The 25,200-nt window shown below is 30.9% G+C and overlaps 1 protein-coding gene across 1 annotated transcript in view; it reads right to left on the reverse strand.

Annotated features, from left to right (window-relative positions):
• Nucleotides 1-25,200, reverse strand: part of LOC142318914 (limbic system-associated membrane protein-like) — a 1,021,193-nt gene that overhangs the window by 207,951 nt on the left and 788,042 nt on the right. Inside the window, exon 4 of the mRNA XM_075355580.1 lies at nt 19,774-19,918. Coding sequence (XP_075211695.1) covers nt 19,774-19,918 — 145 coding nt within the window. The remainder of the gene's footprint in view (nt 1-19,773; nt 19,919-25,200) is intronic.

Here is a 25,200-nt window from a genome sequence, read left to right on the forward strand (position 1 = left end):
TATTGATCAGGAGAAGTATTTTGAGTCCATATTTTAGAATTGTTTAGCAAATACAGTATAAGGTATTTTTAACACAAGCCAATGTTCTGTCTATTGGTAAACATGTACTAATATAAACAGTGGACTAAAAAAGAAAACACACAAAACATATTGACAACCGGTAGAATTTAAAGTCAAATTTTGATAAACGTTAAAAAGAATTTTGTTGTTTGACAAATCCATTTCCTTTATTCTGTGAAATATATAAGTTCACCCCTTAACGATTAAAATAAACAACAAAAAAACGCTCATACAAACGCACACACACAAATGCGCGCGCACTTTCATGTGGGTTTACGAGAAAAATATTGTTTTGTTTATCGCAAGAGATTAAAAAACCTACGAAATTTTTTTAAATAATTACAAAAATAATAATTAATCGAATAAGAAAATACATCGCATCAAAACATATTAAAATTAAAATAAAATTACAATAAAAAAAAAAAAAAACGCTTGTGGAATTCTGCGCAATAAGCCAACTTTTCATTATTTTCTTTTCTTTCACGCTCAAACTTGCAGCATTATATCGAACCATGTTTCTACTCAAATTCATGTTACGCTCAAATTTTGTAGATAAATTGAGCGTAACTCAAGAACGACTCAACCCATCTTCATAAGATTTTCACTTGCAGAACTTCATATACATTACTGTAATATATCTAAATTTCATTGAAATTTATCTATTTTTGAAGATTTTCGAGCTACAAATATTATACATACACGTAAAAATAAATAAATATATATATATAAGGAAACCAAAATTTAAGTGAATGGTATCTTGCTACTTTTTATACCTCAAAGCGTAAAGAAAATTCATTTTTAACCCCCACACCCACCATGCGACCGAAAGTAATACCGTACTTTTGTTAAAAAAGTGTATACAAAAAAAAATTGTAATATAAAATAAAATATATCAAAATTCAGAACTATATGTCAAAATATAGTCATATATATTAAAAATATATATATATAGAAATCTTATGTGAACACCAGTAGACTTCCTTGCTTGTTAAATGAAGAAGTTCGTTCGAACTTCGCCGGTAAGAGTCTGCAGAACTGGACGGCACGGCGAAGTCAACGAACAAATGTTTATGGTTCTGAACATTACCTAACCTAAAAGTGAAATGAACATTTGGGAAAAAAATAAAAAAAGTAATCATGAAAACATTATATTTCAGTTCAAAATTAGATTTGTAATAAAGAATATTTTCAAAAAATATCTCCAATTTTGTTACAACAAGTTTTTTTTTCTTCCATTTGATGAACCGTTGGACTCAAATATGTCACTTTTCCTCAAAAAGGTGGCTTTACGTATCGCGCCGCTAGGGAGCAGTACTTGATAGTACTAGGTAGCGTAAAAAAACTTGATAATGTACTTGAAATAATATAATTTAAAAGAAAATATACGATACTTGTTTTAATAGTAAATGCTCTTAAGTAAATGAAAATACTGAAGATGAAGAAATTTTTTTTAATTCCCATCACTTCATTAAATAAATAAAATTATTAGTTTTACAAGAGATATGTATGGTATGAAGAGAATGATATGACTATTAACAAAAAAATAAAAATAAATAAATAAAATTTGGCAAAAAGCTGCATGGCTAGTCTTACCGAATGATGAATAAGTAGCAGCCGAACTGTTGCATACAATTTATTAACATTTTTTAAGCGTTTTTACGCGTAATATAATTTCCTAATTATTATTTAAATAAAAAATATGTAATAAATTTATGAAAAACTGGGTAAATTTGTTCAGTTTGATTAACTAGTAAATATATTGGTACCGTTTTATAATTAATTTTTTAGTAGAATTAAATTTTTCATCTCTTTCACATCTCTTTTATATGAAGAAATGTTTTTTAAAAAGGTAAAATTTCTGGAATTAATTGTAAGAAAAAAAGGAAAAAAGTATTAGGTTTATTAAAGAAATGTTTATTAAACGTTACTTCAAAGGAATAATAAAAATATGAATAAATCTATTTTAAACATGCATTAAATAAAGTCAAGTAAATGAATAAAAAAAAAAAAATCTTTTTATTAGAATAGTAGGGTGGGGCTATCTTTGAAAACAACTCAAAAAAGGAAAACTAAACTAGTAGAATTAGAAAAATATGCAAGTAAAATAGGATTACTAATATCACGAAAAAGACGGAATAGATTTCGAACACAAAAACTATCTCAGTATAATTAAAATACATTGTATTTCATAATAAAAAGATTAAAAGCATCTAAATTTAAATACCTTTAAGAAATAATCACTCCTAATTGTGTAACAGCACAAATTTGTAATAAACAATCAGTATCGAGAAATTCAACACTATAAGACAGTAATTTTACCTACAGCTTTGAAGACACTAACCCGAGTCAGTAAAGCCAAATCGATTCAGCCTATCCCGAAATGAGCCGTGCCCCGAAAGGAACTGAGTCACATGCCGGTTCGTGGAGCTCCAAGAGGCAACTCTCAACGTCCTTACGTCTGGAAAGAAACAGTGGGTATACCGCCCACCTGTCGTCTCATCGCACATGTCCTGCCAAATATCAAAAACTTCCTCTTCTATTTTCCGAATGCGCTGCACGAGTTCACCCGACGTCAACGAAGCGTAACGAAACTGACATTCCAACGCAAGGATGTTAATTGCTTTAACACCCGTGATAACTAGAACTGCCTCACGTGAAGTAGTCTTATAGCCCCTATCACAGTAAGCGATAGGAGACGCTGAGCCCAGAAAATCGCGGTAGCTTTTGTACCTCATTCTTTTTGCCCAAACAGGTGCTGCGTCAGTATGACAAATTTTTAATACGTTATTGTTGCTATTCAGCATGAATTGTATAACCCGAATATCGAGTCGTGTAAAAAATTCAAACAAGTTAAAAATAAATCAGTGGCTCCTTGCTGCTCAGCAGCGCTGTTATTTTAAGTAACCTTATATATTAAACAAAATTGGCTAAAAACCTATTCCGGCTAAAAACCTAGTGGATCGTGTCCATCGAGACGTTCTATTAGACAAATCGGGCTTTTTCTTTATTCTGCTCGAAACGGCCCGGAGATATGTGATCAAGCATCAACGACCTTCAAATTGATTTTCCTGTGCGTAATAACTTTGAGAAGTTCCTTAGTTAAGTAATGGATGAAGAGTTTTTGAGGAATTCTCAGAGGAGACTCAAGTTCGTGATCCCAAGACGCTTAATGTCATACCTGTGGGTCGTTCCCAGCAGAATAAAAGAAAGATCCATCTAAAGAAGAACGCCTAGTCGGACTGGACATAGGTTTCTTAACCCAATTTTAAGAAAATATTAGATGTCTTTTTTAAAATCAAAGGAAAACATATATTTTAAAAATTACATTATTTGTATTTTTTTTTAATTACAACTTCTAATTACTTTTAATTACAGCTTTTTATATTTATTCATTTAATGTATTGCGTAAACGGCCTTCCCTATTATTATTAAATTTTTTTATTGAAGCTTAATTCAGAGCAAATTTGGTTTTTATTTATATAGGTAGCGTAAGAGGTAATGGAAATCTGGATTTCCATTACCTCTTACGCTACCTATATAAATAAAAATGTAACTGTTGGTTTGTTCAAAATCTTAAAACTCCGAAAGTTCTTCACCGATTGTTTTGAAATTTTGACACAACGTTGCATTCGAATACGCGCGTGTGTTTATAAACCCACTAGTTATATACCTAAGATGTCAAGCCTGTGACAGGTAAAAACATGCTATCTGTTGGACGTAAAAGCAACACATGCTATACTAAATGTTTTACGTTCCATTTCAATGTTTCCGATATGTGTGTCCGCTATAGACTAAAAAAAAACTACTGGACTGATTTACGCGCGGGGAGAAAAATCGGAAAAGGGAAAAATTGAAAAAGGTAAAAGGGAAGAAGGGGAAAATGGTAAAAATAAAAAAAAGGAAAACGGGGAAAGGATATGGAAAGGGGAAGGAGAAAAAAGAAAAGGGAAATACGGGAAAGAGAAATGAAGGTAGGAAAGGGGTGAAAAGGGGAATCGGGGGAACATGGGGGAAAGGGGAAAAGTTATATTTCCCATTTTACTTTTAATATGGTAAAAATAAAAATGGTAAAATGGGAAAACGGGGGAAAAGGGAAAAGGAAAAGGGGAAAGGGTAAAAGGGAAAGGTTAAATTTTTTGAGTTCCGTATTGTTCATTTTGTTAATGCTTTATGAAATTTCCAATTGTTTTCATTTAATATATATATATATATATATATATATATATATATACTCAAGTATTCAAATCTAGCAATAGCGAACCATTACCGGGTCTTCTGCCAGTTGCTAATATTTAAATAACGTAACCCTTTTGTTTGCAGAATAGTTTGTATGTACACTTATGTTATATGGATGGTTTTACCGCATTTTTAGGCAATGTATGTTATTTCCTTGTTGGCCTCAACTACTGAGTCTATTGATACTTCTAAGTATCAAAACAACTCGTAAATAAAAATCTTTAAGTTTTGTTTACTAATAATTTTAAAAATTTAAAATTGTGTGACTGGATTTCAGATTTAGTTTGAATAAAAGTAGTCGGCTATAAATTAATTATTCATTTTCTTTAAAGAGGTAAAAAATTAAGTAACAGTAAGAAATGAAATGATTAACTGATGCACTGAATTCAGATTGACGATTAAAACTAAATTACCATATAATGAAAATAATTTATCTAGATTAAAAATACGGTTTGTGGGAAAAAAACACCCGTCTGTATTATTTGAGAAATAAAAACATAAGGGGTAGAAGTAAAATGACATATTTTACTGGTGGAATACTATAACAGATGCGACTTTATACTGAATCGGATTATGCTGTACCATATATATATATATATATATATATAAATTATATGTATAAAATATAGAAGCATGGTAGGGCATATACATTAGGGCTAACAGCAGCTAACAGTTTACTACGCTCGTTAATCATTTTCTACTTCTAAACTTCCTGAAGTGAGACTCTTCTCTAGTGCCCTTCACGATCATTTCCTAAATACTGAAAACTGTCCAGCATAAAACATAGATCTTTATTACAGGACTGGAGATAATATTAAGATTATATTCTAAACATGATTAAAAATCATCTCAGATTAATGTAATAAATGAATTGATATTTTTAGTTCACAATATTTGTAATTTATATATCCGTAGTTGTTCTTTTTTCATTACTTTTATCACAATTTTATTTCATAAATTAAATTATCGAATCTCTTCTAAGTATATAAAAAAAATTCTTTTCAAAGAAAATAAAGATCAGGGAAATTATAACAATTAGCCAAATCAAAACGAATTTTCACTCAACGAATTTTACAAAATGAATTACACTCCCTGACACCGAGATAATATATAAGTTTAGTATAATATATAAGCAAAAGAACGCAGAGGAATAGGCATTCCTCTGCGTTCTTTTGCGAGACCTACGCAATTTACTCCGCCTTGAGAGTTATCGAGACCCGTCAGATTCCTGGTAATTACAGACTCTATGGGTGTACTTGAGAGCTTGAGCTGCAGACGATCTGAATCCATCGTCCAAATAATTTATGATAGGCTCTCAAGAATAAATAAGAGTGTGGTATCGGTATGGGTTCCGAGCCATTGCGGCATCCTCCGGAACGAACGGGCTGATAAAGGTGCCAAGAGAGCGGCAATAAATGGCCTCAGAGTAGATTTAACATGTGAGAACGACTTCATGAAAGCAGTCCGTGATAAACTACGTTCTCAGTGGAATACGTTCTGGTTACTAAGTCCTCCCACGGCCTTACATGGCATCCGGGAGAACGTGTTCGAGAAACCTTTTATCCCAAGAAACAGAAGAGAACAAGTCGTCCTAACTCGGTTGAGAATTAGACACGCTAGGCTCACCCACGCCCATCTATTTGGCTCTTCTGAGCACAACTGTGAGGCGTGTAATGTAAAATGGTCCGTAAACTACTTGATCACAGATTACCCAATGTTCGAATCTATTTGACAACAATTAGTCCTGGATTCAGATCTGAAGTTTTTACTAAACCGGAAGGATGCAAACGTTCCACATCTATAATTATACAACCTTTCTTCATTATTTTCACCAGTAGAACATGTCCTGAAAGTTTCTCCGTTTCTTCATGGGACACTATATAATATACCTCTAAATATCAATATTTAAAATATTTTTTTTTTATGAAAGATCGGGCATGAACAGCTGTGATCATTAGCGTAGTGGAAATTGGTAGCGAATGAAAAGATGCCATGCCTGACCGGGATTCGAACCCGGGACCTCCATACAAAGGAAAAAATTGTCTTTCTTTTAGTTTTCTTTCAAATAACATAAAAAATTAGGCCTCTTCGAAATTTTTCCTTTTTTTTTATCTTTTATTGATTTCATCCAGTTATTTCTCTATTTTTTTTTAATATATCCATCTTCCTTTCTTTTTCCTCTTTAATCTCCGGTAATTACCGTTCAAATAATACTTAAGAGGATGAATGAGAATGATATGTATGAGTGTAAATGAAGTGTAGTCTTGTGTAGTCTCAGTTCGACCATTCCTGAGATGTGTGGTTAGTTAAAACCCAACCACCAAAGAACACCGGTATCCACGATCTAGTATTCAAATCCGTGTAAAAATAACTGACTTTACTAGGACTTGAACGCTGGAACTCTCGACTTCCAAATCAGCTAACTTGGGAAGACGCGTTCACCACTAGACCAAGCCGGTGGGTTACATCCATTTTCCTGATTTCTTTTTACTATACGACCTGCCATTTCATCCTTGATATAGATTCTTCTATATTTCTAATTCCATTTTGTGATCTTATTCAGTTGTTTCTCTTTTATCACTCACCTTTACCCCTAAAATTGTCATGTCGAATCTTCTGTATCTTCTTATCTATCATACCTTAATCATTGGCCAGATTTCTAAGGTGTAAGTCATCACAGATGGCTTTTATTATTTGAATTCTTCTGCTTTGATTATTTAAGTATTTTACTGAATAGTAATAATAGTCTCTTTAATACTGTTTGACCGAACTGTATTCTGTTACTTTATCGTTTGTATTTTATTTTTTTACACCCACTTTTTCACCTAAATGTACAAAGCTGACAACCTTTTCAAAAATAATTATTTAGATTTTCGTTATTCATTTTCTATTACATTTGGTTCTCCGTTTTCTTTGAAAATTTAATTTAGTAAAAATAAATAAAATGTGGAATTAATTAGAAGTCTTTTTTTGACGTGTATTTTTTTACTCGCTTATTAAGTTTCTTGAGATCACAAATTTCATTTGCAGGAAACCTACAAATCTTCTATTTCTAAGAGAATGTAATTTGGTTGCCAACTAAAAATTTTATTTTAATAAAATGTACAAAAGGTTACTAGCTTTCATTTAAAATTAGACTACTCATTAAACTTGACCTGTAGCGTCATCTTTTGGGGCTCATCAAAAGCTTTTAAAATACAAAAATTGTATGCCAGAACATTGTTTAGCGCACATAAGTGTGAATCTTGTACACCGAAATTTAGAAAATTAAATATGTTAACTTTCCTTTGTTTTATATTTCTTGCTAAAATATAATGACTTATTTTTACGCAAAAAAAAACAATATTCATTTTTATCAAACTAGACAACCGAACTTCAGAAAAGAAACAGAACGACTCTTTTAAAGCAGATCTAAGTGTAATTGTTATATTCCACCAAGTTATTCTATTTTAGGTTCAATTTAGAACTTAAATTTAAGTTAAAAACCATATATTAACCAATTAAGAACTTATTTTAGGTTTTATTTTAGGATAAGCCTGCTGTACCGAAATATATTTATCATACGTGAAACTATTTACGCAACAAACATAGGTGTTTCCAGTATGAACATATACATAAAAAGTATAAAATTATAGTTAGATTTAGTTCTCCGTCTTGTTTGGTGGTTGGGTTTCACTTAACCACACGTCTCAGGAATGGTTGACCTGAGAATCATCAGGACTACATGTTTACACCGGTAACACTGGGCGCATTTACACCTACACTGCACTAAATCTGTAGCTACGTCAGGCCTGGCAAGCTGGTAGCGGTAATTGCATTTGTCTATGCATACAGACCGTATGCATACAGCAGTAGCTGGAAAACCGGTTAGAGAAAACATAACTCATTTATTACTATTGTTTATATTAATTACGAGTTTTAAATACTTTATGTGTTCTAAAATATGTCCTCTACGAGATGTTAATTTTTATTAATACCTCTTTAAATAATTAGTATTCCTCACAATGAAGATTTTATCCTATACAAGCACTAACATTTACATAAAAACTGTTTACAATCAAGTACTGAATATCGATGATGGTATACTGAAAAAAATATTTATAAGATATTGTCAGTAAGATTGAAGAAGAAGAAAAAATAGTCAGCAGTTCAAAAGTCTATATGTGTACACCCACACACACACACAGACACACACACACACATATATATATATATATATTTATTATTTCTTGTGAACACGATAACTGCCGCAATTTTGCGCCAATCACTTTCAAATTGATAAATAAAATATAACGACCCAAAATCTCGATTGAGGTCGTTAATGGGTAAAATCGGACCATGAGGAAGGAAAAGAGGGAGCTTTATCGAAAAAGAAATATCGCTATAACTTTGTTATTAAGTAAAATATCGAATTCGTTTGAAGTTCCTACTATTCTTAGGATAAGGGTCTAAAACTTATGTATGTAAAGTTTTTTGATATCAACCGTTGGCTTAGGGGCTGGAGAAAATAGAGTTTCGAAAACAAAAAAAAATCATACCTCCGTTAATAGTATCGAATCGGTTTAAAGTGGTCGTTAGTCCTGGAAACTACCTAAAACGTTTGTTTCAAACAATTTTTGATATGACCAACCCTTACGGCAAGGGATGACCAAAATCTTGCTGGAATTGTACGATGGGGCTTGTCATATGTTAAACATGTGAAACTTTTTTCACATGCAACCATTGTTGTATTGAGTAAATTTGAAGTTTTTCTTAACTTTAAGGTGGAAATATTTTTTATCCCCTACTTAGCACCGGTGAAATCTACCTCCGCCTCCCGGCGTCCCAAAGGGATTTTTTTTTTAATCGAAGTAATGCTATTCCAGTACAATACCTAGATCACTCTAGAAGTTTGTATCTTAAAAAAAATACCAACTTATCTTGGTAATTATTAGGATTTTTGTAAATCCCAATAACTATCTCGTTAATTACAATACAGAAATCGTGATTAAAGCTGCTTATTATAGATTTTATTAACAGTGGACATTTTTTGCTTAACTTTCGTTTATAAAAATAAAAGAAAAAAAAAATATATATAATTTTATATTTAAGTACTCCTGTATTAGTTATGAGTTAGAAAAAAAATTTAATTCTACTGAGAAATATAGAGACCGGAATTAATAAGGACTGTAGAAAAAGTCATTGTAAACCAGACGTATATTTAAAAAAATAAATGATTAGGTCAGATAGCGGACTAGAATCTGACTGTGAAAAAAACATAAAAATTACAGGAAAACGTGCTTAAAAAATAGATAAGCTAATATTACACAGGTATTAGCTTAGAAAAAAAAGGGTGCCCACAAAATTCTCTCAAACACACAACCAGATCTAACACGTACAACGAACTCAAACAGTAATAGCAATGTGAGTGTGTGTGTTTACCAAGAAGGCCGATTATAACTGTGCGCACATGCGCACTATCATGCAAATAAATAAAAATGAGCAAACATTTGGTTTTCATACGGTTTCTTCCTCTTGTTCGCCTAGAAATATACTATTCTCTTTCTCCCTTGTTTCTTTTCCTCTACGGTTTGATTACAATGGATTTTTTTTTCTAATAAATGACACGGGTATACAGATATTTTTAAATTTTTAAAACTTTCTTTCGGTTCATAGTCATTTATATAAGTAATTGAATAAATTTTTTCATTATTTTCTTTAATCGTATAACTTCAACATACTTGCTACCTTCTACATCCAATTAATTATTTATTTCATTCATTTTAATATAGTTGATTTTCATTAAAATCTTTTAGCTCAACGCTTGAATAGTGTGATATTTTTTTTTAATAAAAATTTTTTTTCAGTGGAAAACGAAAGAAAATCGTTTAGAATTTTCCTTCGGTATTTGAAAAGAAAGGAATCTTGTTTTTTTAATAATACATTTTTTTTTTTTACATAGAAATTCGATATTGCGAAAACATGAGACTTCCCACAAATATTTGTTTGTAATAAGGAGGTGTTTAAACTGAAAAAAAAAAATGAATTTGCCTCAATTATTTATTTATTTTTTTGAAAAATCAAATGCAGGTATCAAAATTATTTGAAAAATTATGTTATTTTATATATACTACAATCAGTTAACTTGGAGGAAAAAGGAATAGCTGTGTTGAATATAATCGACTTGAGAAGTCAAACAGCAATTAACTCTTATGTATTCAGTTTTATTCTGTCTGGCACTCTGTAATAGTTTCCGATGGATGATAATGAACTGAATTTTTTGTGGTATGTGAAAAAATTCTATACCTATCTGGGACTCTAATACGGAAACTTAGGATGGAAAACAAACACGCTCCTACTCTTCCACGGAAATTTGTCTTTTTTTTATTCTAGAAATAGATTGATAAAAACTTTACAAAAATTCAGTGATTTTTTTTGGAAAAATTTAGAAAAAAAGTGTTAATAGTGCTTATCGGTAAAAAAAAAGAAATAATTCTTGATCGTAATACATTATATTCCATTATTAATTACTGTTATTAAATTGCTTTAATAAATACAGACTGATCTACTATTTCTTTCTTTTCTACACTACTAAACCGTTGCATTTTGCATGCTATCAGTCCGTATTTTTTCCATGTTCTCTTATAACATCTCATTTCAAAAGAATTTTTATTTTATTGCTTTCCTAATAGACAGAAAGTTCCGCGAAGAAACGTAGAAAGCCACCGGAAATATTTTACGTCGCCCAGTGCTGTGTACATTGGAAAAGAAAAAATTTCGAACAATTAACTGAGATTTGTTATTCTGTTACCATTTATCATTTCATCTATTTTTATTTTTTGTTTTGTTATATAAGAATAATGTTTATTAGGTACAGAATAATACGATTTTATTTTTATTTTTCGCCTGTTTAGCTTCACTAAAAAAAACCGGGTTTTGAAGGTTTTATTGACTGTATTTACATTAATATTCTTCGAATTAAATTTTCTACAATTTTCTTACTAAATCTTACACATTTTTAGACATTTAAAGCTATTGTTCTACAAACCTAAAAAAAAAACTTGTTTTTCGACACTGAATTTTATGTTTTACGTAGGATATTTTAAAACGTACTAGATGTGCAGTAACGGGACCTGTTTTATCTTATTTCCCAGTTCAGATTATATAAGAAACCACCAACTTTACTCTTTAACTTGGTCTCAAAAATTATAATAGGGCTTTTTTTTATTAGAAGAGCTAAAATTTGGACGAAATCTTTCGCTAGTCGTAACTCGAAAACAAAACATTTCCAGACGTATGTTTATGTGAACTTTTTTCATTATTTTTCACCAGTTGAACAATGTCCAGAAAGAAAGTTTCTTTGTTTCTTCCTGGGACAACTTTTTTTCTAATTTATAAATTTATATTTGCAAAAAAAGATAAATTTTTTCACAAAAGTTTCCTTGTAAATATAATTACAATCCGTTCTTTACATTATCCATTATTTTCCATTTTGCTAAAATAAAAAAAAGCAGCTACTCCTTTTATATATTTTTTCTCTTATCTTAATATATTAAATAATGTTTCTTACACACCAAATCTCATTATTGCTGGTTTATTCTAAAACGTAATTCACTTCAATAATAGCAATTCATTACGAAATTTTTTTTAAAACTAACTTCCTAATGTATTAATGAGTCTGTATTATTTACCACATTCATTTTAACCTAGATAACTTTATTATAGAATGTGAAACCTCCAAATTTATTTATGAATTGTTTCTTTGTATATAAATTTATATTTTAGTTCCTTTATCACTGATTCTACGTACTGTTAAAGTGCAGTTGAAAGAAGCTATTTCCTGGCTATTTTATTTTCTTTCTATACTAGTTTCTCTTGGTTATTCTATTCAAACCTTTTTTTATTTTTCTGTACATTTTAACATAAGAAATAAAAATAAATAATGACAATATTGAAACATACTTATTAATCGATTTGGATGTAAGAATTTAAATCTGTACTGAGTATTTTGAGAAAAAATAAAACAAAAGTTTAAGGGAGATGGTACTTTAAGATGTATTTGCAAATCGAGAAATGAAATGAGTCCTATATAACGATGGTAGGAATCTTAATAAATGAATGCACGCCATCAGAAATTGGAATTTTTAATAAAAGGCCTAATATTGAATGCGTATATAGACTGGCTATTGTTTGAAAAAACAATTGAATTCATACGCCATTATTTTAATTTGATATAATCTGAAAGGATTTTAAGAATTTGAACGTTCCGGATTGCGTATTTCTTACCTTCTTATTATTTTTAGAATTTAAATCGACCAGAAAGAAATAGTAAGTAATATAACGGTTGCAGAGACAATGATTTTAGGTTCAGAAGCGTAATTTAGAGCTACATTTTATTTATTAAGCGCCCTTCTAGTTAACAAAAGTATGATGATAATAAACGTTAAACTAACGTTTTTATATATCTCTTCGGTAATTTGTCTATTAAAAAATTTATTGTATTTTAACAATTTAAAAAAAATATATACCCCACCACTTGTTGGAAACAGGTTTATTTGAATAAATAAAAGCTTTTTCAGCTTTCCGCTTGGTGGAATCCTTCGACACTAATATTCCAATTCACTCTCTACAAGATCTGTCACAGCTTACTGAATTCCAGGTCTCTATATTCTCTTCAGATGGACGCCTCTCCTAGCAATATGTAGAAAAGAACTGATCTTTGTGGTTCAGCTATCCTCCATCTTCCTTATCACATATTGTAAAACCGATGAGCGACCTCGACTTCTTTCTAGTATGTCATCCAGAGTGCCTTTGTGTGAACCAATAAGGTCGTTCATTTTATACTGTAATCTGATAACCATCCATAACCTTTGCCACCGATTTTAAAACCTCATTCATGCCTTCACTTCTTCCTACATTATTTACTAACACTCTGTTTCAGATATAGCTAAGGACTCGAAAACTGTAACCAATTACTTTTTATATTCCAGTGAAGTATTTGTAGCTGAATAAAAGTAAGCGTTTCAATATTTATAAAGAAAATTATATATACCTCGAATTCCAACAGTTTCTGTGTTAACTTGCTCACAGGTACACAAATTAATTATTTAACCAAGATGTTTGAACCGTTATCGGTTAACCACAAATAATCCATTGCCAAATTCATAGATATTTTGTTCATAACAAGATTTTTTTTTTTATGAATTTTTACGGACATCGACTGCTAGGGTCATTAGCCCTCGTCACATTCTTTAAAAGAAATTAGTATCACCATCAGAATCGTCATATGTAAGGGTGTAAAGGGCCCTTACATTTTATTTAAAAACACAACCAACATAAAAAACATTAAGACACAACAACAACGAGACAAAACAACACTTACGGGGTGTAAAGGGCCCCGTTATTAAAATTTGAGATGAGGTTCTCAAAAGACCATGAAATTAAAAATACAACTTATCAATAACATTTCTTTCTTCTACCTATCTCGTTTATAGTTTGCTTAAGCACCCTCGGGGCGACAAGAACCGCCGTGAAGCAGTATATTAGTCGCGCCAGGATGCCGTGGCAGTTCCTTATAAACAGGCTACAGGCATCCATTGCGCTTACCCATAGCCTCGCGCCCTCAGTTTACCCTTGAGGGTCCCCCATGCCATCATTGGACACACCCCGACTCACTGCTCTTGAATGCAGACGAGCCAGGATGGCCTAGGCAAGAGGGCTACCTCCCGTCACTACACGTGCCACGCTTCGAGATTCCCATATACATAAAGAATTCTACTTAGAAATTCTTTAACACAGCTTTAAACATTTTTCAACTTTTACAGACTTCTAAGAAGTCCACTGGCGTGTAAAAATGCAACTATCTTTTCTTCATTTCCATTATCCAGATCAGCAGTAATGTCACTTCTTAGACGTTAGAGTTTACAAAAATAAACCTTTGTTGCAAATATTGTTATTTTATATTCGTTAACATATGCCTAAGAAAAATACGAACATAATTTGAGTAAATCTCGAGATACTAAGGGTTATATTAGTCCCTAATATGTAGAAGTAATGTGTCTGGTCAAAGTTTGTCCAGAAGTGCTGGAGATATGAGGTGATTTACAAGCTAACACACATACATCCGGTTTTATTAAAATCCGGTCATTAAAATTCGATTTTTTGGGTTCCTTAAATGTCAAAACGTCAAGATACGGTGAAAACCGCGTATGCCCAATCTGACCGATTAACAGTACTTTCCCTTCTAGAGCTACAGCTCTGCTATAATGTTAGGTGGGAAAGTAAAAACGAAAAACAAAAGAAGGAATAACAAAAAGGAAAAAGGAAGATCCATGTCCTTTAGAAGAAATATTTGGATCAATACTCGTATAATAAGACTTATAGCAACAGCATTTACAGCACGTGTTTTATCATCAGGACAAATTTAATTTTGAGTAGCATCAGTTATTACACATTTAATTTCTTCTATTCCTTAAAGAGGAGAAATAATTCTTTAAAGAATTTAAGGAGGATTTTCTATAGATAATCCTAATTTAAATCGATTTTTTACATTTAACTAAATCGTACCGTTTATTTTAACAGTAATAATTTAGTATTTTTACTAAACATAAAAATACATTTAGTAATTTTACGTGAAACAGGATCTCAAATCGAACTAGAATAATAAATAATATTGATTAAATTCCTTTTTATCCATTTTTCACGATTAAACACCTTATAGAAATAACATTAATAATATTTACAGTAATAATTCATTTAAATCCATTTTTAATAATAGATACAAAAACTTTACTCCAACAAATTGCATAATTACACCTAATGTGTGGAGGTGTAATTGCATAATTACAACTACAGATATTCAATCAGAATAATATTTCTTATTCGGATATGCACAATCTTACGATCTATTCTTAGAAAATTAGGTGAGAGCAATTGCAAATTACGTATGTAATGGCAATTGCCAACTAGTATAAATAATATTAATTTTCGATGTGTTTTCAGAAGTAACTGATGGTATGAGTTACTGATATAATCATTTTAATTATCAACACGCGTTTTATCTTAATAAACGTACACTCCTGCCTAATAAACGATAAAAAAAAATTATATATATATATTATTTATTATAATATATATATAATTATATATACTTTATTAAAAAATAAAGTATATATAAATAATATATTTATTTTATTTTATATATATATATAGTGAATATATTTACTCAAATTTTTTTTTGTTACGTACATTTTAAAATGATTCACAACACTGCTAGATACTCAAATTTCACAACAATAGATGACATTAAATAGGAAAAGGATAGGTCTTATAACGATCTGCAATTTAAGAAGCATGAAAGGCATGTAGTTAAATACGGGATATAGTTACGTTTATAAACTTAGTACGTTTTTAAAGTTTTCTCGTACCTCACGGTTATGAAAATATTAAAGAAATTCTTTAGAATTTATGCAGCTCACATGAGATTTACTAAATTGAGTTTGGAAGCTAGCTGTTGTCTTTTATGTATTTTCACAGTGGAATAATCATATTTTATTTTTATATTAACTTATTTACTTTGTCATTTTATATTATGAAATCTACAGAATATATTTAAAAACTTTTTTATGTTAAAAATAATAAAGAAAAAACAAAAAAAAATTCATTTTATCTCGAGTTACCATTATTCCTTTTTATTTATTCATTTCAATTCATATGTTTTTACATAACGGTATTCAACAATCCAAATGCGGATAAGAACTACCTTATAGCTGAGGTACAATTTCTTTATGTATTTTTCCATATTTTGTAAGATTATACAATTAAATTGTTTAAAGTCATATTATTTGCATTCTAATAATTGTATAATTACTCAAACAGCGTAAAATTGGAAGAATTTAAATGTAAGAACTATTATAAAATTCAGCATTCAGCATTTTAATAACAAGTTATTAAAATTCTGTAGTTCTTTCGGTCATTAACCATCTTCAGGAGATAGCATATTAAAAACAGATTTATGTTATAGGTAGTGTCAACATTTTAATTTGTCTTTTAAAAATATATGATGTAATTGATAAAATATATTCACATCTAACGATTAATATAATCGGTTATATTTGCTATATACCGGGTGATTCACAAAGGACTTGCCAACTATAAAAGCTTATAAAATCTTATTTAGATAACTTACAGATTCGGTTAAGGTCTCGTTTCATATCAAAACATATCAAATTTTGACTCACATAGTTTACTAGTATAGAATTTGGCCACCAGTGTTATTAAAAATAGATACATTTTCTGTTTCGGAACGTGCTCGTTGTCTGTTTTGATTGCACCATTTGCAGTCAGCAACTACAGTTGTGTAACCTAATTTTTGTAGAGTACGGTAGGGAGCCTTCTGGTAGGCGTACAATTTACTCTTGACACTAAACCTTCGTTGAGACAGGTTTTTTTGGCAAACGTACAAAATCACCAGAACGCTCAAACAGAGGAAGCTTTTCACGTAGTCCGAAGAAATCAACTCGATGAGCGTCATGTGAGACTAGCATTCCACAAACTAATGTTTGGTACGTATTACGTAAACGATTGCCTTTGAAGCCATAACTGTGGTTCAACACATTACAGAGGACGACAAAGTTGCTCGGCTGCAGTTTTGTGTGCAAATGATATATAAAATCGCAGACAGCGATACATTTTCAGACAATGTAATTTTTAGTGATGAGTCAACATTTCAAATCGGGGACAACATGAACACTCATAACTGTCGAATATGGGGTAGCGCAAACCCTCTTGAAACTATACAGCACATTCCTGATAGCTCTAAAGTCAATGTTTTTTGTGCCCTAACCAAAAAAAGATTGTACAGCCCGATCTTTTTCCAGTAAGTAACCGTAAATGATATCGTTTATCTGGACATAGATCAAAGTTTTCTAATTCCTCAGTATCTAACTGAGGCTTCCATTTTGGTCATCATCATCTAGATGATGACCAAAATGGATGAAAATGAATGATGGAAAATGGATGCCGTTAGTATTAGCAAGACGAAGCACCACCTCACTACCGCCTAGAGGTCCGAGAATTTATTGATACCCGATTCCCAGGTCGGTGGATTGATCGTGAAGGTCCAACTGCATGGCCACCTCGCTCCCCAGTTTTGACCCTGCTAGATTCTCATTAATGATCGGATCTATGTACCACCTTTGCCTGCTGATTTTTTGGAGTTAAGACTTTGAATTTTTGAAGACTTTGAACGCCGCAGCTGCATAAGTAACGCCCGACTTGCTGTCTACAGTCTGGAATGAAATCGATTTCAGATGGGATGTATGTCGCGTTACAAATGGAAGTCATATTGAATTAAAGTGAATGTTGGATGACAAACTTGATGGTTTTTATGAAATGAGACCTCAACCGAATCTGTAGGTTATCTCAATACATTTTTATATGCTTTAAAGTTGTGAAATCCTTTTTGAATCACCCGTTACAACGCAAAATAAAATAGTAAATAAAAAACAAATATGCACGGTGATTCTCCAAGAATGTAATAAACATTCAGATCATATTCTACTACTGAAAATAAAGAAGAAAGTTCATTATAAACATAGGTTAGGAAACGTTTCGTTAGCGAGTGGCTGGTGAGAGATTTCGTCCTGATTTCTTCGTACTCGATAAAATTAAACCCAACTTGGAACCCAAATTAAGGAGTAGATTTAATGGTTTTATATGAAATTTCACCTGGAAAATGAAAAAAAAAAAGTCACACAACTGTATTTTTAGAAGTTTTAGTGAAATGTGGGGTAAAAGACAAAAGATTGCGGTCAAAAATATATATATTTTTTTGTTTGGCGTAAAATAACTCTGTTAAATGGGAAATAAACACATAAACGTTTTGAACAACGCTTGCAAAGAATTTGATTCTCGCTAACGAAGCGTTTCCGAAGCTATATTTTTTCGAACTTTCTTCATAATTTTCACCAATAGAATATTTCCTGAAGGTTTGTTACATTCTTCCTGAATCACTCTGTATATCAAAGTTTTTCACCATTTCCGTTAAATACGAACACAAAGTAAATGTTTATGAATTGTAATTCTGATTTACTTTAAAAATAATTGTCTATATGAATAATAAAATAAAATTTGTTTTTCAATAGTAATACTATAAATTCCGAAATATTTATATTATAATCTCTAATTTGTAATAAAAAATAACGTGTGATGTATGTAGTAATTTACGTGCGAATAAAAACAGCTAGGTATTTATATTTAAAACTTTTCAAACAATTAGAAATGTTAAAGCGCTATTTACTTCCTTGTACAAAGTAAAAGAAGTATTGTGATTGCAAAAAAATTTCGGTTTTCAGATTTCAACGGAAATATCCTTTTTGACCATTCCTGAATCCTTTTTGACCAGTTTCGGCGTTACGTCTGTACGTACGTGTGTATCTCGCAAAACTCAAAAACGATTAGCCGTAGGTGGTTGACATTTTGGATTTAGGACTGTTGTAACATCTAACCGCTCACCTCCCCTTTTGATTGCAATCAACTGGACCAAAAGTGTCCAAAAAACCCGAAATCCAAAAACTTTGGATTTTGAACTTTTTCTTAAGTGCAATAATAAACCCTCATTGAGTGCTTTTCAACAATATGTCATAAGTGGTACTTATGTTCATTGGTTCCAGAGTTATAGCCAAGTAGAATTTTGATTATGAAATATTTTGATTTTACAATGGGAAGGCACATCGGTTCAAATCCGACTTCATCTCTTTTTTTTAAAGTTTTTTTTTTAAATTTAAATGTAATGATATATTAATAATTATTAACCTCTGATTGTAAAAAAATCTTTACAATAAATAATAATACAATAAAAAAAAATATGAAAAAAATATCAGAAGTAATTAATGAAATAAAATTTTATGTACTTTACATTAAAAAAAAATGTGTATATGGAATTTAAGGACATACAAGGAAGTCATGTAGCGTCCACATCAAATTTTTTAAAAGATATAATGAGAATAAAAAGATATAAAAAAATTACACGGATTAATTTAAGAAAAAAATAATTAATGAATACGATTGAATGATTAGTTGTGAGATATTAAAAAAAATCGTATGTACTCTGTTAAAAGAAAGAAAATAACTGAATGGAGATAAGGAAAATTCGTCTAAAAAAACCAATGAGCTTAAACCAGGCTTATATTGAGCCTAACCGTATATTGTACTTAAAAAGCGCACAAGGATATGAATTTTCACTGCAATAACAACAATAGCAGGCTTACAAAACAGTTTTACGACATAATTGTGAAAAAGAAAAACTAAATTGGTCTAGAAAAGAAGCCAGGCATTTGAGAACCTGAATTAGGATTTGGATGGAAAATGAACAGGAACTGATTTTTAAAGCTAGAGATTCACGGTAAGGTGACAATAGAAAGAGTGAAAAAGAACGAGAGAGGAACAACTCGGTGTGCGTACGTATAAACGAGAGTATAAAAGCTGTGGTATACTCACACAATACGTCTAATTGCATATCCACTGACACTGGCTCTCCAACACCATTACTTGCAGTACACTGGTAAACTCCTGCTTGATGTCTATCAACCTTTTCTAAAGTAATAGAAAACCCTTCTTTTTCTCCATTCGGCATAGCTTTATCCTGTAAAATAAAAATAAATAAAAGTTAGATTTTTAAAACGCTTATAATTTTATTACGTAACAAATAATAACTAGATTTTATTTATAATTAAATAAATAATAATTATATTATTGGGTTGTAATTATAACTCTGCTATGTAATATATCATTATTCGAGAGTACTTTAAATTTATTTATGACATAATTCATTAGATCAGTTATTCTCAACCGTTTTAGTTTTTCACGAACCACAAAAAGTAAAAAGAATATATAACGAATATTTCGCGACCACAACCCAATCCAATGATACCTAGTTGAAGCTTTTCAGATGCGTAGATAGCGACGGGATATACATCATGCATGTATGAAGTGTACAAACATGAGCAATTTACAGGTTTAAACTTGATGAGTACTTGCTCATTATAATTTGGTCTGCTTGAATGATGTTTCTGAGAGACCGTGATGTTCGAACATACATATGATACGTTTGAACTCGTCGTGCTCTCAGCGGTATAAAAGAGGCGTAAAGGATTACAGAACATCAGTTTAGTTTCGAATGCGAAGCGTGCGTCTGATACCTTTATTTATGTTTTTAAAAGCATAGTTTCACTGAAAATAATAATAATAATGAAAATAATAATAATTTAATGTGCGGTCAAACGGTGTAACTGGTTTTTCTTCAGTTAGTTTCTTATGAACAATGGATAAATTAGTGAAAAAACGAAGTGAGCCACCTACATTCATTGAATCGATTGGTAAAAAGACAAAATTGTACTATAACAGTTATTTAAATTATGGGTTTAACTAATTGGATGGAAAGCCGTAGTGCGTTGATTTCTCGAAAAGGTGGGTACTGAATCCATTTAATGAAAACCTTACAGCTGCTAAGTTATCAGTTGAGATTCACGACCAGCTCATAAAAATATCTGCCGATAAAAAGTTACAACTACAATTCACATCTGAACATTTAGATACGTTTTAGCTTGCTCGTCGAAGTGAATATGGAAATTTAGTCACAGAAGCATTGAAAATGTTAATCCGTTTTCACGACTTCTTACTTCTGTGAAAAGGGTTTTTCGTCTATGATTGTGCTAAAATCTAAATATAGGAATCGTCTTTTCTTTTTTGAAAACAATTTGCTTTTGTGTATTTCTAACATAGATGGTCCGTATATGGAGAAACTTAAAATGAAAAACAAACGCAACAATCTCATTAATTTATTGTCTTTACATCATCATTCACTAAAGGCCTTGTCGATTTAGCCACGACACTCTCATCTCCGCTTCTTTCATCAAGTCATTATATGAACCAAGGCCCATCTCTTCTTTTATTGATGATGGTTGCTCTCGGTCTACCTCTAGATTTTTTACCCAAAACCTTGCCCTCAAATATATTCGTCAAGTACTAGTCATGTCGTAGTATATGTCCAACTAATTTCGCTCTTCTTTTTCGTATAACAGTTAGCAAAGACCTCCTCTCACTCACTTCTGGTGATCATTTCTAACACTTGATCATTTCTTTTCTTATCCACCCAGCTTGTTCTTGTTATTCTCCTCTAAATCCACATTTCCTGCTTTCAGTCTTCTTCTTTGTGCTTTCTTTACATGTGTAAGTATAAATTTAAGTAATAGCTTTTATAATAAATGGTTTTTTCTCATAAAATGATTTCATTGTAGTATGTACAGTTGTAGGTTAATTTTGCGACCCTCGTGAGTATCGTGAGTATCCAGGTTGAGAAACGCTAGATTATATCAGTTTAAAAACTTAGATTTTAACAGTTATCAAATAACTACTACTACCTTACCTTCTATAAGAAATGACTATAGATTACCTAAAATGAAATTTACATAAAATGTTGACATTTATTGTTTGTATTCCTTTAATTCATGTGGTTAGCCGTATTTATCAGCTGAGTTAGCTGTAGGTATCAGCTTTTTTTATAGAATGATTTAATGCTTTACTACGATTTCGAAATAACATTTAATGTAATTTTTTTTATCAAGCGGTACCTATATATTGTGTATGTAATTAAAGTTATGATTCTATTAATTACCTTTATAATAACTTCTAAGATTTATTTAATTTCATGTTAATAAAGTTTTACAATTGTTCTATCCTAAGCAGATGATATTAGTTATCTAGGCGTGTATCTTAACAGTTATCTAACAAGTAGAAAAAAATTATCTAATAGGAATTCTTCCTTTAGTTTTACGTTTCCGGAAAGTGTGTAGACTACTCGGAAACAAGGATCTACTCGATAAAAGGAGAAAACGATGAAAGGATAAATATTATATTGAACTGTGAGGAGATAGAACAAGTAAACCCGTCGGGTTAGTGTAGTGGTTAAACACTAATCGCAAAATCAGCTGATTATCAAAGTCGGAGAGTTCTAAGGTTGGGTCCTTGTAAAGACAGTTGCTTTTATATGGATTTGTATGCTAGACTGCGGATACCGATGTTCTTTGGTGGTTGGATTTCAATTAACCACACGTGTCGGGAGTTGTCGACCTCAGTGTGTTCAAGACTACACATTTGCGTACATTTACACTTACACGTTATACATTTATATTCTGCGCACAGATGCCTTGGCATCTCTGCAGACTACTTCTCATGTCACTGTGCTTTTTTTTTTGTTCTCTGGGAATCACCGACAGATATTACTTCAGAGGATGATATGTATGATTGTAAGTGAAGTGCAGTCATGTACAGTCTCAGATCGATTGTTTCTGAGATGTGTGGTTAATTGAAATCCAACCACCAAAGAATGCCGGTATCCACGATAAATACACACCTGATATTACATAAAATAAGTAAATAAAACGATTTAAGTATCTGGGAAGCACTATAGCTGAGGATATGAGTTGTACAGTAGAAATAAGACAGAATAGCAAAGAAGAAAGAATGTTTTAACAGGTGAAGTAGGTTTCTCTATAGAGCATTACATAAAGAAGAGACGAGCAAAGTGCAATGTATGAGTATGTAGAATTGTATGATGCTGAAACTTAAACACACACAGGATTGAGAATGAAAGAAGATTAGAGGCACTTAAAATGTTGGTATGGAAGAACAGAGAAGATACAAAATAGGCGATCATGTTGTCTTTGTTTTTAATAAAAAAAACTAAAACAAAAGGACTTCTGCTTCAGAAGTTTTATTTATTTCAATTTGTGTGCATTATATCGATTTATGTTGAAAAATTGTTTTACGTTTGTACGACATTATGGAGTGAACCTATTTTAACGTAGCGTATCTTTCGGATTGAATTTGTTTAACTAGATACTGGAATTTAACCGACTGAAATCTTGATAATGTCTGCTGTTTATTCACTTGGAATATTTGTTGGCGGTTCCCTTAACGAAAAAGTGACAACAAAGTCACTGGTTATTTATTCTTAAAATATAAAATTAAACTACTGAATTATTATAAAATTAAAAAAAAAAATATATTTTGAAACCTTGATCGGCTCCCTTATCCCCAATATTGCCCTAAAGTATTTTTTTGGGTCAGTCATACTGCTGCTATGCTTCGAAAGACATAAAAATATACGAAAATATATGAAAATAAAAATAAAAAAAAATTTAATTAAAAAAAAAGTAATTTTTAAATTTAAATGGCTTCCCCACCACCAATATTGCCCAGAATATATTTTTGTAGTACTGCTATGCCTAGGAAGACATAATAAATATGGTTAAAAATATACAATAAAAGAGAGAGCTTTTTTAGAATTTTGGAGAAGGGGGAATTATAGGGGAAAATTCTTAAAAGAATGTTAAGATGCATGCATGCATGTACTGAGCATAACATAAAGCGGTGTTATGTTTGCAAAAGTTTGATAAAATTGACCCTAAAAAACTATCTACTTTACCACCTGGAAATATTGATCCTAAAATTTTACCAACAAATTTCGCCATGTACACGAGTTTCCTTGCCTAATTTCATCAAAATCGGTTCATCCAGTCAAAAGTTATTAAGCTTCAAACACGCCAACACACGTACGTACGTGTGGAGGGTCATATATGACCCTCCAATTGTTTTGTTTTTTTGAAATGCAAAAGAAATCCCATACCCCGGTTTTTGTAGATTTGCTATACTTTCCTTCTAGCAGCGTAGCTCTAGAATTAAAAATTCTAGGAATTTAATAAATTTTTGATATTTCTACTTTATAGAAACCTAAAAAAAACGAATAGACAAAAATCAAACTCTATTTCGTTATGATAGGTCTGAACATTTTTAATTTACACTCTGTGAATGATGAAAAACATTTTACAGGTGAAATTATGAAAATTAACGCAGACACGTAAATAGATTTTACAGAAACTTCTATTTAGTTTCAAACGTGGGTTCAACGTCCATTAAAGACCAGTGTTTGTTGTTAATGCAAATATACTGACGTATATAAAACATGCTTCATATACTTCATTCTAGAATTAAGTGCAGAACAAAATATTTTTTATTACTTTCAAAGTACATCTTTAAGGGTTCTGAATATGTACAAAATCTTTTCAAGTGTAAAACTTAACAATTCAGTGTGAAAAAAGATTTTTATCATAACATTTTGAAATAGATAATTTTTACTATAACAATTTTTGCTGTATACACAAAATGATTCCAAATTACTCAGTCTCTCGGGAAATTTCATAGCGAAAAATAAGAAATAAATTCATATAAATATAGATCAGAGAACGGTTCTTTAGAGAGTTTCGGCTCACCAAATTTAGTGCTAACTGCTTTCTGCTTCTTCTGTGAAATTAAACTGTACTAAAATTCCTGCGATTCAAATGGAGGGGTAAATTTGATGCTTCCATATGGGTTTTGATCTAAGAAATTGAATAAAAGTTGTCCCACATCTCTAGCTCACTTAGGTTTTAAGAAAAACGGAGTAAAACACGAAAATGTTTTATCGGAAAATAGACTTTTCAGTTTTGGAATAAAATAATTTTTTAATTTACCAATAATAAAAAAAATTCTAGTTAACTTTGTAGAGAATTTAATTTTGAGAAAATTGATGTAAATGACGTTTATTAAAATTAAACACAAATTCAAGAAGTTCAGCTTTAATTAGAAACAAAACACGCAAACTGGATCGGAAAGTGATGCCACATCGCAAACTATTCTTAGATCATTGTCACAGGTCCAATTTTTAAACAATAAACTCTGCTTTATCAGAGCATTAATTTTTAAAATCTATTTTGTAAGCGGTTGAATTTCACAAACTGAATTATCAGTGTTAACTCAAAGTGGAAAAATTGGAAACCTAAAACTTTGCAATGACGTTCCCCTTAATTTGTAAGTTTCTTATAACAA

This window comes from Lycorma delicatula, chromosome 2, assembly GCF_047948215.1.
Source record: "Lycorma delicatula isolate Av1 chromosome 2, ASM4794821v1, whole genome shotgun sequence".
NCBI lineage: Eukaryota > Metazoa > Arthropoda > Insecta > Hemiptera > Fulgoridae > Lycorma > Lycorma delicatula.